This window comes from Leopardus geoffroyi, chromosome A2 (assembly GCF_018350155.1).
Source record: "Leopardus geoffroyi isolate Oge1 chromosome A2, O.geoffroyi_Oge1_pat1.0, whole genome shotgun sequence".
Taxonomy (NCBI): Eukaryota; Metazoa; Chordata; class Mammalia; order Carnivora; family Felidae; genus Leopardus; species Leopardus geoffroyi.
In genome coordinates this window covers 63821890-63843847 of record NC_059331.1, presented here as the reverse complement: position 1 = coordinate 63843847, position 21958 = coordinate 63821890, and the positions used below count along the sequence as shown (strand labels likewise).

General features: G+C 49.5%; 1 protein-coding gene across 1 annotated transcript in view; it reads right to left on the bottom strand.

Moving 5' to 3' along the window:
• Positions 1–21958, bottom strand: part of ABCA13 (ATP binding cassette subfamily A member 13) — a 402236-nt gene that overhangs the window by 249886 nt on the left and 130392 nt on the right. Inside the window, exons 27-29 of the mRNA XM_045494253.1 lie at positions 20442–20581; positions 5624–5737; positions 2424–2514 (exon numbers count right to left, since the gene is read on the bottom strand). Of these exons, the coding sequence (XP_045350209.1) occupies positions 2424–2514; positions 5624–5737; positions 20442–20581 (345 nt within the window). The remainder of the gene's footprint in view (positions 1–2423; positions 2515–5623; positions 5738–20441; positions 20582–21958) is intronic.

Sequence of the window (21958 nt, the reverse complement as noted above, 5' to 3'; positions counted from 1 at the left end):
GGCTCAGTCATTTAAGCCTTCGACTTCGGCTCAGGTCATGATCTCATGGTCTGTGAGTTCGAGCCCCGAGTCAGGATCTGTGCTGACAGCTCAGAGCCTGGAGCCTGCTTCAGATTCTGCGTCTCCCTCTCTCTCTGCCCCTCTCCCGTTTGTGCTCTGTCTCTCTCTCTCAAAATAAATAAACATTAAAAAAATTTTTTTTTTTAAATAAAAGGATGTGTGGAGAAAAGTGAGTGAATTCTCTACCTAGGGAGTTACAGAAGGAGATTTGCATCTTAGAGTGTGTCTGAGCCCCCAGCACGCCCCCCACTCGCACAGGGCCTGTTCAGAGGGCTGTGCGGGCCAGGAGTGAAGGCCAACCATCCACATCCGTATGGACAAGAATACTTCAATCTACTCCGGGGCCGGGCAGGAAGAACAGAGGACTCACGCACACTTTATGGCTCTCACAATTCCTTGAGAATTCCACACTCTGGGTCCTGATTCATCTGTAGGAAAAGCTCAGGGTCTGAATTGCTGGGGCTGTTGTTTTCCACCCACTTGATAGAAATTCGTTTTAGGGAAAAGTCGATCAGAAACAGTGAGGGCTCTGGGTCAACACCATTACCACCCTCGCAGAGTAATGACAGCCTCTGTTCCAGACAGAAACCGTCTGAGGCCACAACGGTCCCGCCCAACAGCACCACACGCAGGCTCCGTTATATACAGCTGTCCAGAAACTACTTCCTTTTTTAGCGTTTTTAATGTTTATTTATTTATTTTTCAGAGAGAAAGAGAGCAGGGGAGGGGCAGAGAGAGGGAGACAGAAACCAAAGTAGTTTGCTTGCTGTCAACGTAGAGCCCGAAAGAGGGTTCGAACTCATGAACCGTGAGATCATGACCTGAGCCAAGACAAGAGTCAAACGCTTAAACGACTGAGCTACCCACGTGCCCCAGAAACTATTTTATTTTTTAAAAAGTGTGTTTTAACTACTTGAAAAATGACTTAAGGCAGTAACATTTATTTTAAAATATCATTAACCTTTTTTTTTAAGTTTATTTCTTTTTGAGACAGAGAGAGACAGAGTGCGGGTGGGGGAGGGGCAGAGAGGAAGACACAGAATCCAAAGCAGGTTCCAGGCTCTGAGCTGTCAGCACAGAGCCCAGCGCGAGCCGATGTGGGGCTCGAACCCACAAACCGTGAGATCATGACCTGAGGTGAGGTCAGACGCCGAACCGACTGAGCCACCCAGGCGCCCCACATTAATTTTTCTAAGGCAGTAAATTCACCAAACTTTTTTTGTCATAAGAGGGAAATATCGTGCCCCCTACAATGCCTGGCTCTCTGCTGACCTCCAGATGCAGGTGGACACCAGCCCCTTCCCGCTCATGGGCAGAATGCCAGGATCCAGTGACGCCCCCCTTCCCTTCGGGTCCTTCCTCTATTCCCATCCTGCCCCCGGCCAGGCCGGGCTCCTAAGAGCACCCCTGGGACACACCGGGCGGGGCCTGATTCCACCTCAGAGCCGTTGGTCCTGACACGACTGTCTGCGCCCCGCCCGGGATGGTGGGGCAGGGTCTCCAGATCCCGGCACAGAACCCGACTCTCCTGTGCGCTCGCTCAGTAAATGAACTCACGCGGGGCAGCCTGGGTGGCTCAGTCGGTTAAGTGTTCAACTTCAGCTAAGGTCATGATCTCCCAGTTTGCGGGTTCGAGCCCCGCATCAGGCTCTCTGCTATCCGCGCAGATCCGTTTCAGATTCTGTGTCTCCCTCTCTCTCTGCCCCTCCCCTCTGCTGCACGTGCACTCTCTCTCTCTCTCTCTCAAAAATAAATAAACTTAGAAGAAACAAACAAATGGATTCATGCACTAACAAACTACGGAGGCAATACAACCGTCTGCTGATTGACAGAACCTTCCAGCCTCAGCTCCAAATCTTCCAATCGACGCACCTGCTTTCCGTCACCTCCTGACTCAGGAATGCTCCCTCATTCCATAAACTTATCTGAAGTCTCAGAATTCTTGCCTTTGGTATCAGAAGCCTTCCTCTCCAAGTGCGCTCCCTGCTACTCAAGCCCCGACTCGGCAAATCAGAAAACCGCAGGGATGAACAAACGAGAGCATTTCTAGTCTTGTGGACGAGAAAGCAGAAACCCGAGGGGAAGAACGACTGGACAGTGTCACCCTGAAACTTAGAGGCAGGAGGATGAGCACCCCGGCGGCGGGCCAATCGGGAAGCGGACCCTGCCACACCCACCGTTGTACACTCACACACCCATCGTGTGCACTCGCACACCCGCACACTTACATTGCACACCTGCCCACGTATGCTTTTGCACACCTGGCCTCCAGCTTGCACGCCTACCCACGTACACGCCCACGTGTGCTCGCACAATTACACGCACACGCTCACCGGCTTACACCCGCACACCCACCCACTTACCGTAAGTCTGGAGCTTTTCCATCAGCTTGTCTACATCAATGTGCAGCTGGCTTTCTACAAAGTTTCTTATGAATTTGTTTCTCAGGGCTGCCTAAAGGGAAATAACACAGCTTCACAAAAATAATCTCATTTCTTCAATTATTATTCAATGAAAAATACTTGTGAGGTTAACTCAAAGTTTCAGTATACAAGACAAGGACACATAAAGTGAATCATGGTAAAAAAAAAAAAAAAAAGGTTCTAAAGATCATGGTAAATAACGGCCTAACATTTGATGACAATTTTATCTTGAAAACCAAAAGCAACAATTGTGACAATTCAGACTGTAACTGAAGTCACGCACTAATCTCTGAAAACCAAGAATGAACTCAGTGTGACCTTCCAGCAAAATTTTCTAACAAAAGTGTATGGTGACCCTTTGTATCAGATCCTTAACAGGGTCTTTTCCACAGGCCAGCTGTAAAGAGGGGGCCACTGTCAGAAAAGCACTGAGGAAGGGTTTCTGCGTCCCTTGAACCCTCTTAATCCTTCGGCAACCAAATCTCATCTTCGGGAGAAACTTTCATATCATGATCGCTGCGACCCCTCTTACATCTTGATGGCTTTGCCTCTCCTTTGTCAATGGTTTCCCTACAGAGGGCTCTTCGGGGTGTTTTTTTTAATGCTTATTTATTTATTTTGAGAGAGAGAGAGAGAGCATGGGAGGGAGGGGGCAGAGAGAGAGGGAGACAGGGAATCCCAAGCAGGCTCCGAGATGACAGTGGGCAGCCTGACGTGGGGCACAATCTCACGAACCTTGAGATCGTGACCTGAACATAAACCAAGAGTCAGATGCTCAACTGACTGAGCCCCCCAGGTGCCCCCTCCAAGGTGATTTCATGAAACTTTGCCTCTTGATCTTGAAGTGGGCATGCACTGACTTGTATACTACTGCCCCCCACAGCACCCAACAGTCCACAGCAGACAGAGGACAAAATCCCGTGAGGCCAGCGCCAGGATTAAGCGGTGAGGGTTGGTGGGAGGGTCGGGGGAGGCTAGCGGAACAGGGACTAATTTTGGAACGTGTCCATTCACTAGAGAATATTTATATGTGACCCCGACATTTTGTTAGCGCACAACCTTACAACTCGGAACTCCTGATAAGGAATTCTCGAATGTGGTCTACCTTCTGCATCGAGCTCTCTGACTTCTCACACCCGCCCCAGAGATGTGACAATTTCATTGACGTGTCTACAGATGACAGGATTTCAGTACGAAACCCTGGTGTGTGCTTCTTTTTGGAATCTTACATATTTTTTGTCGGGCACGTGGCAGACACAGGGTGGCCACTTTCTGTGTGTTAGTCCCTGAACCTCGGCCACATCTCCGAGAGGAGATCACTCACTCTTAAGTGAGCGGGAAGGAGGTCCAGGCCTCGGTCGCCAGCAAAGGCACTAGCCTAAGCCGCTGGTGCCAGAGTCAGATCGAGGAAAGAGTTGCGCTGCTAACGTGACTGCCTGGCGGACGGCGGACCATCAGAGGACCTCTCCAAGGAGCCGTGTGGTTCGAGGGACAGTCAGGCACCTGGTCACATCCTCACGAGACTCCGCAGATGCTCCCTTTGTTGCTTACGATGCGGTGTGTAATTTCCAGTCCCAGCAGAGACTTTAGGAAAGCCTACATCATCTGCCATCTGACCCGTTACAGAGAAAGCCTACTGACCCCCGTATAAACAAACTAATCCACGAGCAGACAGGTCAAAGAAGAATATGACAATAGTCCCGGCAGTCGCACGGTGGTGGCCGCCCTCAGAACCAGCGTCGTGGACCTTCAAAGACCAGGACAGAACTGACGGCTGCTGCTGGGCTTGGAAACCACCTGGGTTTGTCGGGGGCCACGACCACCCCCCCCCGGGCCCACTGCAGGCAGCCGCAGGACCCCCCGGCACAGGATTCCCCGGAGAAAACTGACCGCAGCTCTGGGCAGTGTATTCACTACCTTGCAGGACCGGCTAGGATGCTCCCGCCCAGCCTCCCTCCCTCTCTGGGTCCCGGGGTCAGACCTGCATGTCCTCAGGTGCCTATGCTCCCAAGCTCCCCAGCACCCTTTGCCTCCCTCTCCCATAATAAAATTCTCCCCCATTGGGGAGCACCTGGGTGGCTCAGTCGGTGAAGCGTCTGACTCTTGATTTCAGCTCAGATCATGTTCTCACGGTTCGTGAGTTCAAGACCCGTGTCGGGGCTCTGTGCTGACAGCTCAGAGCCTGCTTGGGATTCTCTCTCTTTCCGTCTCTCTCTCTGCCTCTCCCCTGCTCATGTTTTCTCTCTCTCTCTCAAAATAAAACTTAAAACAAATTTTAATAAAATAAAATGAAAAATAAATAAATAAAATTCTCCCGTCTTAGCACCCACTGTGGGAGGCCCCACAGAAGCATTTTCTGCGTGGCAAACACTATTCCAAGTACCTCCCAGGCCCTCAGTGATTTACAGCTTGTAACTACGATTATTTCCTCACAGCACAGATAAGAAACCCAAGGCACAGAGAAGTTCAGTGACCAGTCCGAGATCACACAGCAGTGCTAGGCTCAGCTCAACTGGGCATCAAACCCAGACAAGCTGGCTCCTGAATCCATGCCGTGAATCGCCCTGACCTACTCACCTGGTGCGTAAGAAACAGGTGGAACAGGAATGAAAATGCAAGCCTACTTTCTCATGCTATCAGACTTCAGGTGAGTTAGGGTTCTTTTTCAAATGGCCCCCGGTTATTATGTGGCCTACCTCATTTAAAGTTCTGAAGTTCACGGCTGTGGGGCTCTGCAGGAGCTGGCCATCTTAAACCACAGCCCCCGAATTCTGGAATATTTTAGGTTCTCGATACAGAATGTCAGGGAGTGATAACTGATCCTTTAAGTAGACCCAGAGTTGAATAGTACGCAAACCACTCAAAGGAGCATTAAGGTACAAAATCATGCCTCCATCTAAGTTATGGAATTGGAAGAATGGGCCAGTGTTGATAAATTATTCACCATGCTCATAATAGTGACATCCGGCACGAATAAAACCCTTGGTAATTCACAAAACTGCCTCACAAGTTCACCTTCAGGTCAACGTGATTAGTCAACCAACAAGCACACCCGAGGGGCTCTTGGGGTCTTCGAAGGGGCCACTCTGATTTCACAGACGCGCCCTAGCAGGTGCTCTGGGAGCAAAGCCACCACTCACCTGCAGTTTGCTGAGCATCTGGCCACTCCCTCCACTCTGAAAAACGCTGGACACTTCCAGCAAGGTTTCTGTTAAAGTCTTCAGCTTGTCCACGAAATGAAAAGTATAATTTGCCTGCAAAGGAAAGCAAATGTGGGTATGTCTCTAGCTCTGCTGAGCCACCTCAGGAAGATTCTTAGGGACTGTGCAGCTACAGCAGGGGAGAGAGGCCACAGGACAGGACTGGCCAGCAGAACAAAGAAGTGCCAAGGCCACGGGCAGGCCGACCGACACGCCCCCCCCCCCGCCAGGGGACCGGCTCTGGTGCCTTCATCTCTGCAGGTGCGACCCACCTGTTCACCGTGGTGCTCCCAGGGTTGAGTTCACAGAGGGGAACGGCCAATGTCCCCAGTACGTACCGGCTAAACAAAATAATGTTTGCCCACATCTCCTCGAAAATAAGCTGTCAGGTAATGTCCGTGTATTTGTTCTACGACACCCAGCGCTGTTGAAGATACAGCACAACTGGTCGTATTGGATCATTTATTGCTGCTGGCAGAGCAAATAAACCCAAGATTCGTGTAAAATAGCTTGGAATCATAAAAATCTTGAGTCACTGACCCACAAAAAAAAAAAAAAATGCCCATGTCTTTTTTTCCCTAAAGATAAAAGGACTCTATCCTAAGAAATGATTTAAATGAAATATAGGGGCGCCTGGGTGGCTCAGTTGGTTAAGTGACCGATTTCAGCTCAGTTCATGATCTCACAGTTTGTGGGTTCGAGCCCCGTGTCAGGCTCTGGGCTCACAGTGCAGAGCCCGACTGAGATTCTCTCTCTGCCCCTCCTCCACTTGCTATCTCTGTCTCTCTCAAAATGAATCAACATTTAAAAACAAATGAATGAAATATAAAGGTATCTCCATGAAAATGTCCATGGAATGTTACTATATTTTTAATACCGAAAATAGTCTAAATGCCAAAGAGAAGGCTTAGTACAGAGGGCCTGGGAGAGTCCAACCACACATCCCTGGGGTCACCAGGAGACCCTCCTAATGCCCCAGGTCATCCCAGGTCAGGAGCTGAAAACCAGCCAGCCCAGAAAAGATAGGAAAGCACACTCCCAGCCCAAATATAGGGCAGGAGCGCCCCCCGCAGCACAGCTGGGGTGTCCACAGGTCGCGGCCCTGTCCCCCCAGCCCGGCCCGGAGCCCCTCCTCCTGGGACTTGGCTGCCAAGCATGTGAATAGGTGCAGAAACACGTCTCACTCTGTCTGCGTGTGGACCTGGGCCACCAGGACTCACACACTTGCTATTGCCTGCCCGCGCTGGGTAAACGCAGTCCTCTGCTTCTGGGGCCTGTGAAATGATCCTCCTGGTCAAGAGAGGAGGCCAACTATGACTCAGGAGAGAGAAAGGTCTTCGGCTGGAGGTGACTTCATGAAAGAGAGGAGAAAATGTAGGCAATGTCTGCTTCATATTTTCCATATTGTCACGGCTGGTCAAGGAGAGCGGAGAAGGTGGCTATAAAAAGGAGCCGTCTAGGCTAAGGAGCTGCCACCTGAGGGCTGACCACCGGACGGCTGAACCCAGAACCAGCGGGTGGCAGACGGGCAGTGTTCTGGAACCAGCAACAGGGACAGTCTCCACACAGAACCAACCTATGACGCCATCCTGGCCCTCAGAGGGCAGGTGCGAGACAGAGGGGAAGAAAAGTAAAACCAGGATCTAGGACAGATGCTAAAGATCTAAGCCAAAGAGGAGGCAAATCCCAGGAGAGGGAAGGGGCCAGAGCGGGGTCAGGAATCACCATTGGTCACAAACATCCCTGAGTCTGAATGTTTCGGAGCCTTTCTGATAATAAACAAAATCACATACCTCGTCAGATCTGGGATTCTAACTGAATGAATATATATGCATCGAGGAGTTCACAAGAAACTTCTTTTTTTTATTTTTAAACTATTTATTTATTTATGTTAAAGTTTATTTATTTTGAGAAAGGGGGTTATAGAGAGAGAGGGAGACGGAGATAATCCCAAGTGGACTCCACGCTGTCAGCACAGAGCCCAACACGGGGCTTGAACTCACAAACTGTGAGATCGTGACCTGAGCCGAAATCAAGAGTCATATGCTTAATCGACTGAGCCACCCAGGCACCCAAGGAGTTCACAAGAAGCTTCTTCAGAAGGAATAAAAAAAAAACTCATGTCGTTTCAGATAGCTTCTCTGCAAAATTAAAGGTCAGTGGACGATGAAGCACATGCTATAGTCCTGAGAGAGAGACAACATAAACCAAGAATTCCTCCGTCAGCCAGGCTATGATGCAAAGGGGGGAGCCCCAGAAAGCCATCTTCGGACACCCAAGGAGAAAGAACCTCAGCTACCTGTGAACGGTCCCAACAGTCACTTGAAGACAACCTGAGTACAAGTTAAGTCAACAATATAAGAATAGAAATTTCCCAATACGATCAAAATGGAGAGGAGCCATGAAAGCATTCACACAGAGAACTGATTTTATTTTTTTTTTTTAAAGATTTTTTTTTTTCAACGTTTATTTATTTTTGGGACAGAGAGAGACAGAGCATGAACGGGGGAGGGGCAGAGAGAGAGGGAGACACAGAATCGGAAACAGGCTCCAGGCTCTGAGCCATCAGCCCAGAGCCCGACGCGGGGCTCGAACTCACGGACCGCGAGATCGTGACCTGGCTGAAGTCGGACGCTTAACCGACTGCGCCACCCAGGCGCCCCAGAGAACTGATTTTAAATAATGGCTAACAAAGTTCTAAGTTTAATCCAGATGCCAACAATGATTCTTGAAACTTAAGTGTAACAATCATAAAGTTGTAATAGGAAGGTTATAACTGAAATTAGAACCCCCAGTTGCTAACTTTTACGGAGGTGACTGTCATCATGTTAGAAACCCATAGGGTTTCAGGCTCCCTCGGCGACAGACAGGGTAACGGGCGGGTACAGACGCAAGCAGGCGAACTGGGACTCCCACCCCAGTAAGAATTAACTGTGACAGGTAAGCACACATTAAAAAGACAGAAGGAAGGGGCGCCTGCCGTGAAGCCTGTGACCCCCGATCTTGGGGTTGTGGGTTCGAGCCCCACATTGGGTGTAGGGATCACGTAAAAATAAAATCTTTAAAAAAAAAAAAACAGAAGGGAGAAAAACAGATTCCTTTGGCAAAAGAGAGGAAAAAAGAAAACCACAAGGACAAGCATAAATTTTAAAACTAACAGAGAATGAAAAAATAACTCTAGACGTGCCATTTACAACAATAACTATGAATAGGTCCAAACATCCAATTAGGATGGAGATTCTCAGACCCAGTTGGTTAAGTGATTGAGGAAGTGTCTATATTTATTGTCTGTAAGCCAGGTCCAGGTGCTAGAAATATAGCTATGAACAAAGTAAGCAAAACCCTTTTCTTAATTAAGATTAAGATTATGCACAATGCTATCAAAGCCAACTGGATTTTTATATTGGACTAAAAACAAAAGATTTAAATATCAAGCCAAAACAAAAAAAGCTAGAAATGGTAACAACAGACAAAAGAAAATTTGCAGTAAAAAGAATAAACAGAACAAGGTTTGGGGCGCCCAGAAGGCTCAGTCTGTTAAGCGTCCAACTTTAACTCAGGTCATGATTTCGCAGTTCGTGAGTTCGAGCCCCACATGGGGCTCTCTGCTTTCAGAGCAGAGCCTGCTTCGGATCCTCTGTCCCCCTCTCTCTGTCCTCCCCCACTCATACCTTCCCCCCTCTCTCTAAAACATAAACATTTTTTTAAAAGAACAAAATTTGTTTTATTCTGAAAAAAAATTACAATTTACAACGATTAATATTTATGCAGTCAGGAACATATCATCAAAATATATGAAGTAAAAATGACTAGAAACAAGAAAGGAACATGGTAACACTTGAATACCAGGAGCCCTTCGCAACCCGACAGACGGTCGTTGAAGAGTCAAGTCACGAATGAGCCCCTGTCCAGGTTACAACCCTAGTTCTGTCCCTTGTTTGCTGCCTGGCCTTAAGCCCCCATTGCTTAACCGTCGGCTTCAGGCTCCGAGAGGAATGGGGTTAGCAGAGGTGGTGATATTAGGGTACGTGACAGTGTCTCGGGGCCAGGTCTGGGCCATAATAAGTGCTCAGTAAACAGCCCCGGCAGCAGCCTAACTGCATACCCACATGCCGGGGCTGAATGGTGTTCCCTATGCAACCACATGAGATCTGAAAAGTCTTAACTCTACAAACACGCACACAGACACACCAAATATATATGTATGCTTACATAGGTATCTGGTAAGTTTATAAATATATATACCCTTATTTGTTTTGAGAGAGACAGATCATGTGCACACGTGTGTGCATGCACACGTCAGGGAGAGAAGCAGAGGGGAGAGAAAATCCCAAGCAGGCTCCGCGTTCAGCAACAAGTCCGACACGGGGCTGGATCTCACAACTCTGGGATTGTGACCTGAACCGAAATCAAGAGGCAGGTGCTCAAGGAACTGAGCCACTCAGGTGTCCCAATACAAATTGTACATCTTTTTTGTATGACTAGTTATTGCTACCTAAATTAGTTAAAATATCCTATTTTATCCTCTGTATACATACATATCCTTGCTTTTCAAATGCCGAAGAAAATTTATTGAAACTAACATACAATAAAATCCCAAAATATATAAATCATTTAGGTGTGTGTTATGAAATTAGAAATTCTTAGCCAAAGTTTGTGTGAACACTTGTCTTTTCTTGAGAGAGAAAGAGAGAGAGAGGGTCCAAGTGAACGAGGGGGCAGAGGGAAGACAGAGAATCCCATGAGGGGCAGAGAGAGAAGCAGGGCTCACCCAGGGCTCGTGCTCACCCGATGTGGGTGCGAGCCCCCAAACTGTGAGATCATGACCTGAGCCAAAGTCAGAGGCTTAACGGCTGAACCACCCAGGCGCCCTGTGTGAACCTTTTAATTTAACGAGTTGCAAATTTTAAATAATACAAATAACTCTTGAGTTATAGGACATTACTTAGGAAGTGTTTACATAGGCAATAATAAAGATATTAGCCATAACAACATGCTAGATAGAACCAAATTGCAGACTCCAGTAAGTTTGTTACTAATTAAAAACCAAAACTTAGTCAACATAATACAATAATACAACAAATCTGAGGAAAGCCAAAAGAAATTGATAAAAATAAATGTTAAAAGGAAATGACTTCAGGGGTACCCAGCTGGCTCAGTGGTGGAGGGTGTGACTCTAGTTCTCATGGTTGTGAGTTCAAGCCCTGCTTTGGGGGTAGAGATAACGTAAATAAATAAATGTTTTTAAAACTTAAAAAGAAATGACGTGGAGAAAAAGAAAAACAATGAGAAAATGAGCTATTTTCCTAGACATACAACAAAGTATACAGATCTCTGCTGAGTCTAATTTTAAATTATTTAATATTAATCAATATATTAGAGTGCATCTAAACCTTAATATTGGTGTGAATTTAAATATTCAAAACAATCGGAAACACTGATGTTTGAATAATAGATAATTTAATAATTTAACTTGATAATATTAGAAAATAAACCTCCCAAGTATGGAAAATCCCTATAACACATACAGAGGAATGTTTTTTTTTATAATTTTTTAAAAATGTTTTTATTTATTTTTGAGAAAGAGAGAGACAGAGTGCTAGTGAGGAAGGGCAGAGAGAGAGGGAGACACAGAATCCAAAGCAGGCTCTAGGCTCCAAGCTGTCCACACAGAGCCGGACGCGGGGCTCGAACTCACGAACTGTGAGATCATGACCTGAGCCATGGTCAGATGCTTAACTGACTGAGTCCCCAAGCGCCCCTACAGAGGAAATGTTTTAAAGCAAAAGAATGTTATCTCTGCGACCCTAGATTTTAAAATCTCAGTGAAATATATTTTTGTAAGGAACATGACAAATTACAGATAAGCCATAGAAAACCTTCAGGCAGGAACAGAACGTGTGCTGTGTCCAGCGACCGAGGAGGTGGAAAACAGGGACTAACCGCAAGGCACCTCTCCGGCACTGAGAGCGCGAGACTAGAACCTGCTGGAGAAGCGGCTGCTCCTAGGGCCGGGCCTGGAACACCCAGCAGGCACCCAGCAGAGATAAGCAGACTCATGTCAAAAGGACTCAGAAAAGGGGACTTGTGTCCACAAGTCCCTGTCTCCTTGCTTGAACTGCCGTACCTTCTGGAAACAATGCAAGAGGCGTCCATAGAGAACTCTAAAAGGAGGAAGGAGGAAGCAAGCCAGTCGGTTCCCCAGGACTAGACAATATCAGCAGAAGGGTGCCCTCTGACCCCCACTCAACAGAAGCTGACCCACACCCCGCATTTCCCCAGCCAACAAGCCAGCAGCAGAACGCAGCCGGGAGGCTCACTCCTCCCACGATGGACAGGAATCCTGCTGAAACATCAACAAAAAGGATCAGTCAGGACCCTCACTGCAGAGAAGCAGCCCAGGAAACCCCAGGGGAGGGTGGAGGCGACAGAGGGTCCCGCATGGACGATCTCAGCACACGCACCCCGCACAGTCACCAAGCAGGAGGTACAGGGACAAGTGGCCTGGCCCCAACAAGAGGGCTCCCGACCACAAACTCCCATCCCCCCGCCCCCCAGAAGCATCTGGAAGCATGTGGGCCTGGACAAACCACCCTCAGGCAGGAGCATCAGGGGCCAGGGGAGCCCCAGATGCAGCAGAGGGGCCAGCCTATCGGAGGCTGCTAGGATTCAACTGTCCCTCTAACCACAACCACAGGGAGGCTGAAACCTGTATTTTGTTAAACCTGAGGGACATTACTTCTGGCAAGAATAAAACATTTTTACAATCTCCTGACAGAAAACCCCCAGTTCCCACAACACAAGTGAAAATCGCCCTCTACACAAAGAACCAGAAAATCACACCTTGAATACGAAAAGCAATTAACTGAGGGGAGCCTGGGTGGCTCAGCCGGTTAAGCAACCAACTCTTGGTTTCAGCTCAGGTCATGATCTCACGGTGGGTAAGATAGAGTCCCACATCAGGATCCACGATGACATCTCGGAGCCTGTCTAGGATTCTCTCTCTCTCTGTCTCTCTCTCTTCCTTTCTGCCCCTCCCCCTCCAAAATAAATAAATAAACGTGAAAAAAAAAAGGAAAAAAGAAAAGCAATTAACTGATGTCCATATTGAGGTAAATCAGACGTCGGAAGGATCTGGCAAGTATTTTAAAGCAGGATAGAGAAGGCAATGTCCCTAGGGTCCCTCCTTCCACGGTTCAGCAGGTGTCTGAGAACTCGCACCTCCCAGGGGTGCGGTATCCCCACGATGACCTCCCCGGCTGTGCCGCGGTCCAGCTCTGCAGAGTGGCCAAGCGTAGGGGTTCCCCTGCACCCACAAATGCAGGTCCTCGGCATCACCAGCAGGGCCCCCGGTGACCTCTGCACCCAGCTGACCACAGCTGTGTTCCTCCCAGTGGGGTCTGGACCCTGACCCTGGGTGGGGAGGCCATTTCCAGGGTGGTTCCTCCCGCGCCCCGAGGTCCTGCCAGCCCCCGGTGAGGGTCTGCCCCGGGCCTTTATTCTTCACATCCTTAACCAACCCCCTGGGACTCTAAGCTCTTGTTACAGTCGTGATTTTTCATTTCAACCTTCCTTGCTGTTTCTTCTGATTGGACCCTGACCGACACACTGGAAAATAACCAGACAGACACCGTGCTCAGAAAACAGCAAAAATGTGTATGCCATGAATAAAACTAAGAAGGAAAGATCATGCAATTTCTTTTTTTTTTATTTTTTTTCAAGTTTATTCATTTTGAGAGAGACAGAGAGAGTGAGAGGGGGAGGGGCAGAGAGAAAGGGAGAGAGAGAATCCCAAGCAGGCTCCACACTGTCAGCGTGGAGCCCGATGCAGGGCTCAAACTCACGAACCGTGAGATCATGACCTGAGCCGAAACCAAGAGTTGGATGCCTAACCGACTGAGCCACCCAGGCGCCCCTGAGCTTATTTATTTTTGAGAGACACAGAAAGCATGAGTGGGGGAGGGGCAGAGAGAGGGAGAGAGAGAATCCCAAGCAGGCTGTGAGGTGTCAGCACAGAGCCCAACTCGGGGCTTGAACTTACAAACCATAAGATCGTGATCTGAGCTGAAGTCAGATGCTTAACCGACTGAGCCACCCAGGGGCGCCAATAATGCAACTATGTCAAAATCACTCCAAACAGCAAAAACTAGTTTTAAACGTGGTCTGATACCCAACAAAAGAAAAACTGTAGGCTTGCAGAGCTGACAGAGGTGAGAAGCCACAGAAACTGACCCCGGGGCTTTGGGGAGGTCGAGGCAGGGTGCCAAGGCGGTCGCCCTGAGTCTGACGTGGGGCTCTGCACGAGGACCACAGAGCGGCCACAGTCAGCAAGTGGGACGGTGGGGCCTGCGTGGCTCTCCCTCCCGGGCTCACGTGGCCGGCACCAAGCCCTGCTCGCGACACTGCTCACAGCCCGGGGACTCCTGGACCCCTGGGCCTGGGTCTCCATCTCACAGCAGCCGGCATGTCCGGCTGCCAGGCCACCAGCTGCCCTCGATCTCCGGAAACTTCCTCAGGCCCAAAGTAGCGGGACCCACACTGAGGCTTCATGGCTGCTTCAAGAACTTGAGAGCAAACTGTCATCAGAATAAAAGCGACAGTCTCGGTTCTCTGACAGAGGGGGCCTCCAGGGACCCAGGGAAAGTGTCACTAGTTCCACTTTTAGGGAAAGTGTTTTAATTACAAAAGCGATCTGAACCCTATCTTCTCCTCCTCCTGCCAGCCCTGGAAACTAAGGTCTGCACACTTCAGTGGGTTCTTCATTAGAAGCCTACAAGCAGCTTGTCATGAGCAGGCTGTGCAGGTAACGCCGACAAGTGAGGTTGGTTGGACCCTGCCGCGGGAGCGAGTTCACAGTGACAGGGTTCAAGGAAGAGTATCTGGGGGACCCCAGGGCCAGGTGATGTCACTGGAGCGGCCCTGGAACCTGCCTCCGTGCGTTTCTTGCTTTGCAGAATCAAGGCCCGTGTTCATGCGCTCATTAGCAAATTAACCTCCCTTCCGTGTGATTCCAGAACTGGCCACAGAACCCTACGGACAGAGTTGGCGAGTTTCCTACATGGCCCCACACATTTCCATTTTCAAGTGGTAAAAGAAAGTGTCAGTGTTCATGCTAGCCTGTGTCCTCCCAAAATCCATAACCCCCAGGACCTCAGAATGTGACTCTTTTTGGAGAAAGAGTCTTAAAATGGGGGATAAAATCAACATGAAGTCACATGTTAACCCTTAATGAGCAGGGTTTTTTTTTTATGTTTATTTTTGAGAGAGAGAGAGAGAGAACGGGGGAGGGGCAGAGAGGGAGACACAGAATCCGAAGCAGGCTCCAGGCTCTGAGCTGTCAGCACAGAGCATGACACAGGGCTCAAACCCATTAACTGTGAAATCATGACCTGAGCCGAAGTCAGACGCTTAACCGACTGAGCCACCCAGGCGCCCCAAGAGTGGGACCTTTATAAGAAAAGGAGGTCAGAACACAGACACGCACAGAGGGACAAACATGTGATGACACAGGGAGAAAACGGCCATCTGCACACCCAAGAGAGAGGCCTCAGGAGGAACCAACCCTGTGGACACCTTGATCTTGTACTTGCAGCCTCCAGGCCTGGGAGAAAACAAATCTCTTGTCCAAGTCTCCCGGCTAGTTTACGTACAAGCTCATACAGGCTGTGTGTCAAAGACTTCAGAGTAACACATGTGGCCTGAATTCCAGCTCCCCCCACTTTCCAGCTCTGTAACATCTCCTCTCCAGGCTGTGGTTTTCCTCTCTGTATAATGGGTATGAGTTCCTTCCACCAGCATTTGTTTGAGGGGTAAGTGAGACGGTCCACGCCAGGGGCCTGGCCAGGGGTCAATCAGGGTAAGTAATACCCAGAACAGACCGCTGCCAACCTCAGGCAGGACTACCACTGACCTGTGCCCGGGAACAACGGCCCCCGTGACGGAAGGAAGAGTCACCGGACGCAGGGAGGGCACAGGGCTTGGCCCAGAGATTATCCTGTCCCGGGTATACGTAAATTCAGGGAAGTCTTCGACAGAATGGGCACAAGAGCCATATAATCAGTATTGTGTGATTCATTCAACAACCATTTGCCCACTGTGATACTGGGCGCTGGGTATGGTGGTCCACACAACAAACACGTCTGATCTCAGCTCCTGCTCTCAGACACCCGGCCCGGGCCACGGGGCTCCAACTGGGCTGAGGCCACCCTGGGGCCGAGGCCCCCCTTGCCCCTTGGAGCCGCAGGGACACAGCAGGCCACCAACCTCAGCTCAGGACACAGACATCAGGAAAGCCTGGCTCCCTCCCCCCCATGCCGGGAGACGCTAGTCCAAGCCTGCCTCCGCCTGACCACCACGGTGCCCTGGGGCCAGCTTGTGCAGTGACAACTTGTTCTGAGACTCACAGGGGTAAGGCCAAGTGCTCTGTGCCCTAAGCTTCCCCTCGGCCCCTGCTGAGCACCGTCACCAGGACAGGATAGCCTGGGTGAGCCTGGGCTCACACTCTGAGCGCAGGCTGTCCCTCCTCTGTCCTCTCCTCCCTTGGGCTCCCACCCTGTCTAGACACCTTTCATCCTGCGGTTTCTCCTCCTCAGCACCAGTGACACCAGACAAGCCTCCCCCACGACAGCAGGGGCTGCCCTGTGAATTTCGGGGTGCACAGCGGCACCCCGGCCTCCACCCACTGGGTGCCAGGAGCTCCCCCCCTCCCCCCACCAGCAGCGCCCTGGTTATGACACCAGAAACAACTCCAGATAGTATCCACAGGTCCTCTGGGGACAAAATTGCCAGGCCCCACCCTGGCTGGGAATCCCCAGCCTCCCAGCCCCCTCTGCCTGCTTCCTAGGGTGATTTTCACCCTCCCCAGGACCCGACGAACACGGTCATAATGTCCTTCAGAAATCACGTCGGTAGAGAAGATCCAGCACTACATTTGTTTGCTATTTTCTAAATATTTTTGAGAGAGTGAGAGAGAGAGAGAGAGAAAGAGAGAGAGAGAGATGGAAATGAGTGGGGGAGGGGCAGCGAGAGAAGGGGTCAGAGGATCCGAAGCCGGCTCTGTGCTGACAGCAGAGACCCTGACACAGGACTCGAACTCACGAACTGTAAGACCATAACCTGAGCTGAAGTGGGACGTTTAATCAACCAAGCCACCCAGGCGCCCCCTAAGTGTCATTTCTGATTTTTCATTCTGATCCTCCGGACTGCACGCCATGCAAGAAAGTTATTTTTAGGCTGTTTGGTAAAAGGAAATGGAGCACAGGGAGTCAGATGACTTTTCTGGGGAGAGCGCGGTGCTGAGTGTAGCGGGCTGGCGTCCCATCGGGAAGGACACCGGTGGGTGGCTGACGTGTGCACCCTGAGCTCACGATGCCGTTCCTGACAGGCTACTTACTCGTGGACGTAAAATCTAATTCTTGTATCTGTTTTCGTTTTTTTCACTTTTATAATCTCTCTTAACACGCATGTGTTGGGGCACCTGGGGGGCTCAGTCGGTTACACGTCGGACTTCGGCTCAGGTCAAGGTCTCTCGGTTCATGGGTTCTAGCCCCACATTGGGCTCTCCGCTCTCACTATAGAGCCTGCTTGGGATCCTCTGTCTCCCTCTCTCTCTGCTCCTGCTCGCTCCCCCGCCTCTCCTCTCAAAAATAAATAAACATTTTAAAAAATTGAAAAAAAATAAAAGCTCATGTGTTGTCTTCACTCTGTTCTTTAATTTTGCATCAACCTGGGGCCAAAACCAACACAATTCTTTTTTTTAATTTTTTTTATGCTTATTCATTTTTGAGAGAGAGGAGAGACAGAGCGTGAGCAGGGGAGGGGCATCCGAAGCAGGCTCCAGGCTCTGAGCCGTCAGCACAGAGCCCGACGCAGGACTTGAACTCATGAACCAAGATCACGACCTGAGCTGAAATCAAGAGCCACCCAGGTGCCCCCAAACCAAACACAATTCTGACCGACAAAACTAAACGAGCGCACTGATGGACTGGGATCTCCCGAATAATAACGTGGAAATACCATCAATCCACATGTAAACACCCTCCCAGAACGAGCTGGGTCTTCCCTAGATATCGTAGCCATTGTGTTCTTGGGGTCTGGGAAGTGGTTGTCAAAGGGGGTGCAGATGGTTTTGGGGACACACCCGTCAGAGAGCCCAGCCAAAGAAGCGCACGGTAAGGACGCCATGGACCGCAGTGTGTCCCCACGAACAAGTCTCCCCGATGAAATCCCGGAGCTTGCTCGCGCCTCCATTTTGCTCATGGAGGAAGAGGTCTCTACGCGGAGAGTGACAAGCCCAAGGTCACGCAGATGGAGGGAACAGGGAGGGCGCCCCCCCCCCCAGCCTTGCCTGTGTCACCTCCATCACGGTCCTGGGTGCCTCCCTCAGTGTCCAAGGATGAACCCTGTGAAATTAACACCCTCTCCTAAAGACATGGTGGCCACTTCACACCGAAGTGCTAGGAGGCTGAACAGTCCTTGTCACAATATTGCTGTTAAAAATCTGTTCTGGGGGCGCCTGGGAGGCTCATTCGGTTGAGAGTTTGACTTTGGCTCAGGTCACAATCTCACGGTTCGTGAGTTCAAGCCCTGCGTCGGGCTCTGTGCTGACAGCTCGGAGCCTGGAACCTGCTTCGGATTCTGTGTCTCCCTCTCTCTCTGCCCCTCCCCCACTCATGCTTTCTCTCTCTCTCTCTCTCTCTCTCTCTCTCTCTCTCAAAATGAATAAACGTAAAAAAAAAAAAAAAAAGAAAGTGATGCAGAGAATAAGATGAAGTACTAAACAGTTTACAACATGGAGCTGATGTTGCTTCACATGACAGGTGCCAAAGCTTCCGGGACCTCCAGCCAGGTGGGGCTTGAGACCAAGCGTCTACTGACCGCATCCAATGTTCAGGAAGCCAGACAGTCGCAGCTGACTGCCAGAATAATGCACCCTGCCTACAATGCCAGAAAGGCAGCCTTATCAGTGCAAACCGGGATGTCCACATCCAAAGTCACCAGTCACACTGGACGCGTGAGAAGGACGCCAGCTCCTGGTACTGCCTATAAAATCTCACATGGGAGGAACAAGAATCAGGGAAATTGCTGGTTTCTCCAGAATTTTCATGATTCTCAGGGACCCCTGGGGGGCTCAGTCTGTTGAGCGTCCAACTCTTGGTTTCGGCTCAGGTCACGATCTCACGGTTCATGGGATTGAGCCCCGTGTCGGGCTCTGGGCTGAGAGCGTGGAGCCTGCTTGGGATTCTCTCTCTCCCTCTTTTTCTGCCTCTTTCCCCCGTCCACCTCAAATAAATAAATACACTTTAAAAAAAACAGAAAGAATTTTCATTTTCCTCAGAATGCACGGGGCTCAATCCCTCCCCATACCTCTGTCCCGGCTCCCCAGCCTGACAGAGGCAGACATGCCCTGCCCTCCTAAGGCTTTTCCAAACCCTTCCGTCCTCGAGGAGCAGCTCAGGTCTCTGCATCCTGCCACACTGAACATACCCCTCCTATCACATCTAACTTATTCCTTCGCTTCTCTGTCTCCTCGTTCCCCACCGCAGGGTGAGCTCTTCCGAAGTGCAAGCTGTGACACTAATTCCTGTAACACTAGAACACACGTATTACGAATACCACGAATATATAACATATAATCAAAAAAAGAAACTCACAGCTTCTTTTTAAACAACTGAAATTTACAAGAAAGCTTTCTAGAGAGTCATTTGCTATGAAATTCCTTAAAAAAAAAACACAGCCCTTAAAAGCTTAACCACGATGGGAATCTGGAATAACTTTGGCGTTGGCTCCGGGCCTGTCAGGAGTAGCTGTGAAAAGACTCACTCCTGCTGTTTATCGAGATTAACATCATTTCACTGCAAGAGTCAGAGTTTCAGTAAATACTCCTCCGAGATGATGCTTTCCAGATGAAAACAAGTTATGGGCCACATTCAGAGTGCATGGAGACAAAGACAGCCCCTGAGCCGTGTCACGGGGGGACGGAGCTTTGGGGCGTTCTCATGGCGACCACGGGGATGCGCAAAGTCCACCTGGACCAAAAGTAATGCACCTCCTCATACGACCGCCGCCGGCGCTTAACTGTTTCGTTTTCACGTTAGTACTACTTGAAGCTGGAACGTTCATCACCAGTACAACCTGGCTTCTCCTCTTCTGGTCTGAGCATTGGATCAGACGGTTTGCGTGTTCTCTGTGAAGCTCCCCTCAAGGTGCCTGCAGGCTTCCTCACGAGCCACCCCCAGACACGAAAACAAGACCACACAAGATACAGCACAATCCTTTCGGAACAAAGTGTGCCCGTGAACCATCCCGAGTCCCGTAGCGTACAGGTGGGAGGCGGTACGAGAGAGAAAACAGAGCCCTGCGGTGTTGGCATTGCTCCTGGGGAGGCGGAGCTGCCTGCCCCACCCCCAGCTTTTCTTCCACAGGGTGAGGCCGCCAAAGCCTCGCAATCAAATGGGACACGTCCCTCACCAGGCCGAGACTACACACAGGTGGGGTCTGACTCTTCCTTAAGCACCGGCTGCACCAAACAAAACACCTGCTCCAGTGCACCTGCTCCAAATAATACCTCCCGCCCCCAAAGTGTCCCCCAGGAGAGAGACCCCTTGACACGTCCAACCAAGGTTAACAGCAAGGGCAGGAAAAGGCCAAGATGGACCGTACTCAACACACAAAAACATCTGCATTCCAATCTATAGAACATTATGGAGCTTTAAAGATTTCTTCCCAATCTACAACATCCTCATTCATTCAGACTTACCTTTCCAATGATCTCATTAATCTCTGGAGTATTTGGTGTGTACAGTATTTTTCCATGTAATACAGGTTTTAGGAAGGACCACACCAAAGCGCCATTTGGAGACTGTAGAATTTCCTGATAGAGGTTCAAGCAAAATGGTGCTGCCACAATTTAAACAAACAAACAAACAAAAAATTACTCACGATAGGGGATGCCCAGGCTAATAGTAACCCTCATTTACATATCCATGGTGCGTCACTTTTCAATGACTGATCTAGATACATTTTTCATGGCACAATTCTGAATTTGGGCAGTAAATTCCACAAGAATTTTTCTTGTCATTGTCTTTGGCGCCTCTTGTCTCAAAAGAAATTTCGGGACACCATGTTTATTTCAATATTTTGGGGGTTTTTTGTTTTTGCTTTAATTTTTTAATATTTATTCATTTTTGAGAGAGACAGAGAGACAGCACCAGCAGGAGAGGGGCAGAGAGAAGGAGACCTAGAATCTGAAGCAGGCTCCAGGCTCTGAGCTGTCAGCGCAGAGCCCGATACGGGGCTCGAACCCACAAACGGTGAGATCATGACCCGAGCCAAAGTCACATGCTTAACCGACTGAGCCACCCAGGCGCCCCTTGCTTCAATACTTTAAAAGAAAGGAAAGCATGACCTTCACATGTCCAAACTAAGTCATCCTTAAGACACCTGAAAATAAGTAATAGAAAGAAATGCACCTGATCTTTAATCTAGAAAACTGTCAACACTTACAGGATTGAGAACAGAATTAGGTTCTTCTTATGAAATTAACTTCATATCTTGTTACTGAATTTTCTTCCCTGCACCTACACAGAAGTGTTGAACTTACTGTTTTCGATATATTAAGTCACCTTCTTTTCACTCCACCCTTGATTCCTCAAGGTGGCTTTCATCATTGCTGTGGTGCTAACTGGTTTCAACTGAGGGCTTACTCAACTAACCTGTCTAACTGAATAGGTGCTTAATGAGGGTAGAGCCTTCATCACCATAGTGCTTAGTGACTGATTCTTATATATGGTTTTAAAATAGTGATGAGTACTTTAGTACAACTGGTTCTTTTACTCCTGGAGCGAACATTTAAAATGGAAATATTTCAGGGCACCTGGGTGGCTCAGTCGGTTAAGCATCCAACTTCAGCTCAGGGCATGATCTCACAGTCTGTGGGTTCGAGCCCCGCATCAGGCTCTGTGCTGACAGCTCGGAGCCTGGAGCCTGCTTTGGATTCTTCATCCCCCTCTCTCTCTTTGCCCCTCCCCTGCTCATGCTGTCTCTCCCTCTCTCTCTCAAAAATAAACATTAAGGGGCACCTGGGTGGCTCAGTCGGTTAAGCGTCCGACTTCGGCTCAGGTCATGATCTCACAGTTTGTGAGTTCGAGCCCCGCGTCAGGCTCTGCGCTGATAGCTCAGAGCCTGGAGCCTGCTTCACATTCTGTGTCTCCCTCTCTCTCTGCCCCTTCCCTGCTCATGCTCTGTCTCTCTCTGTCTCAAAAATAAACAAACATT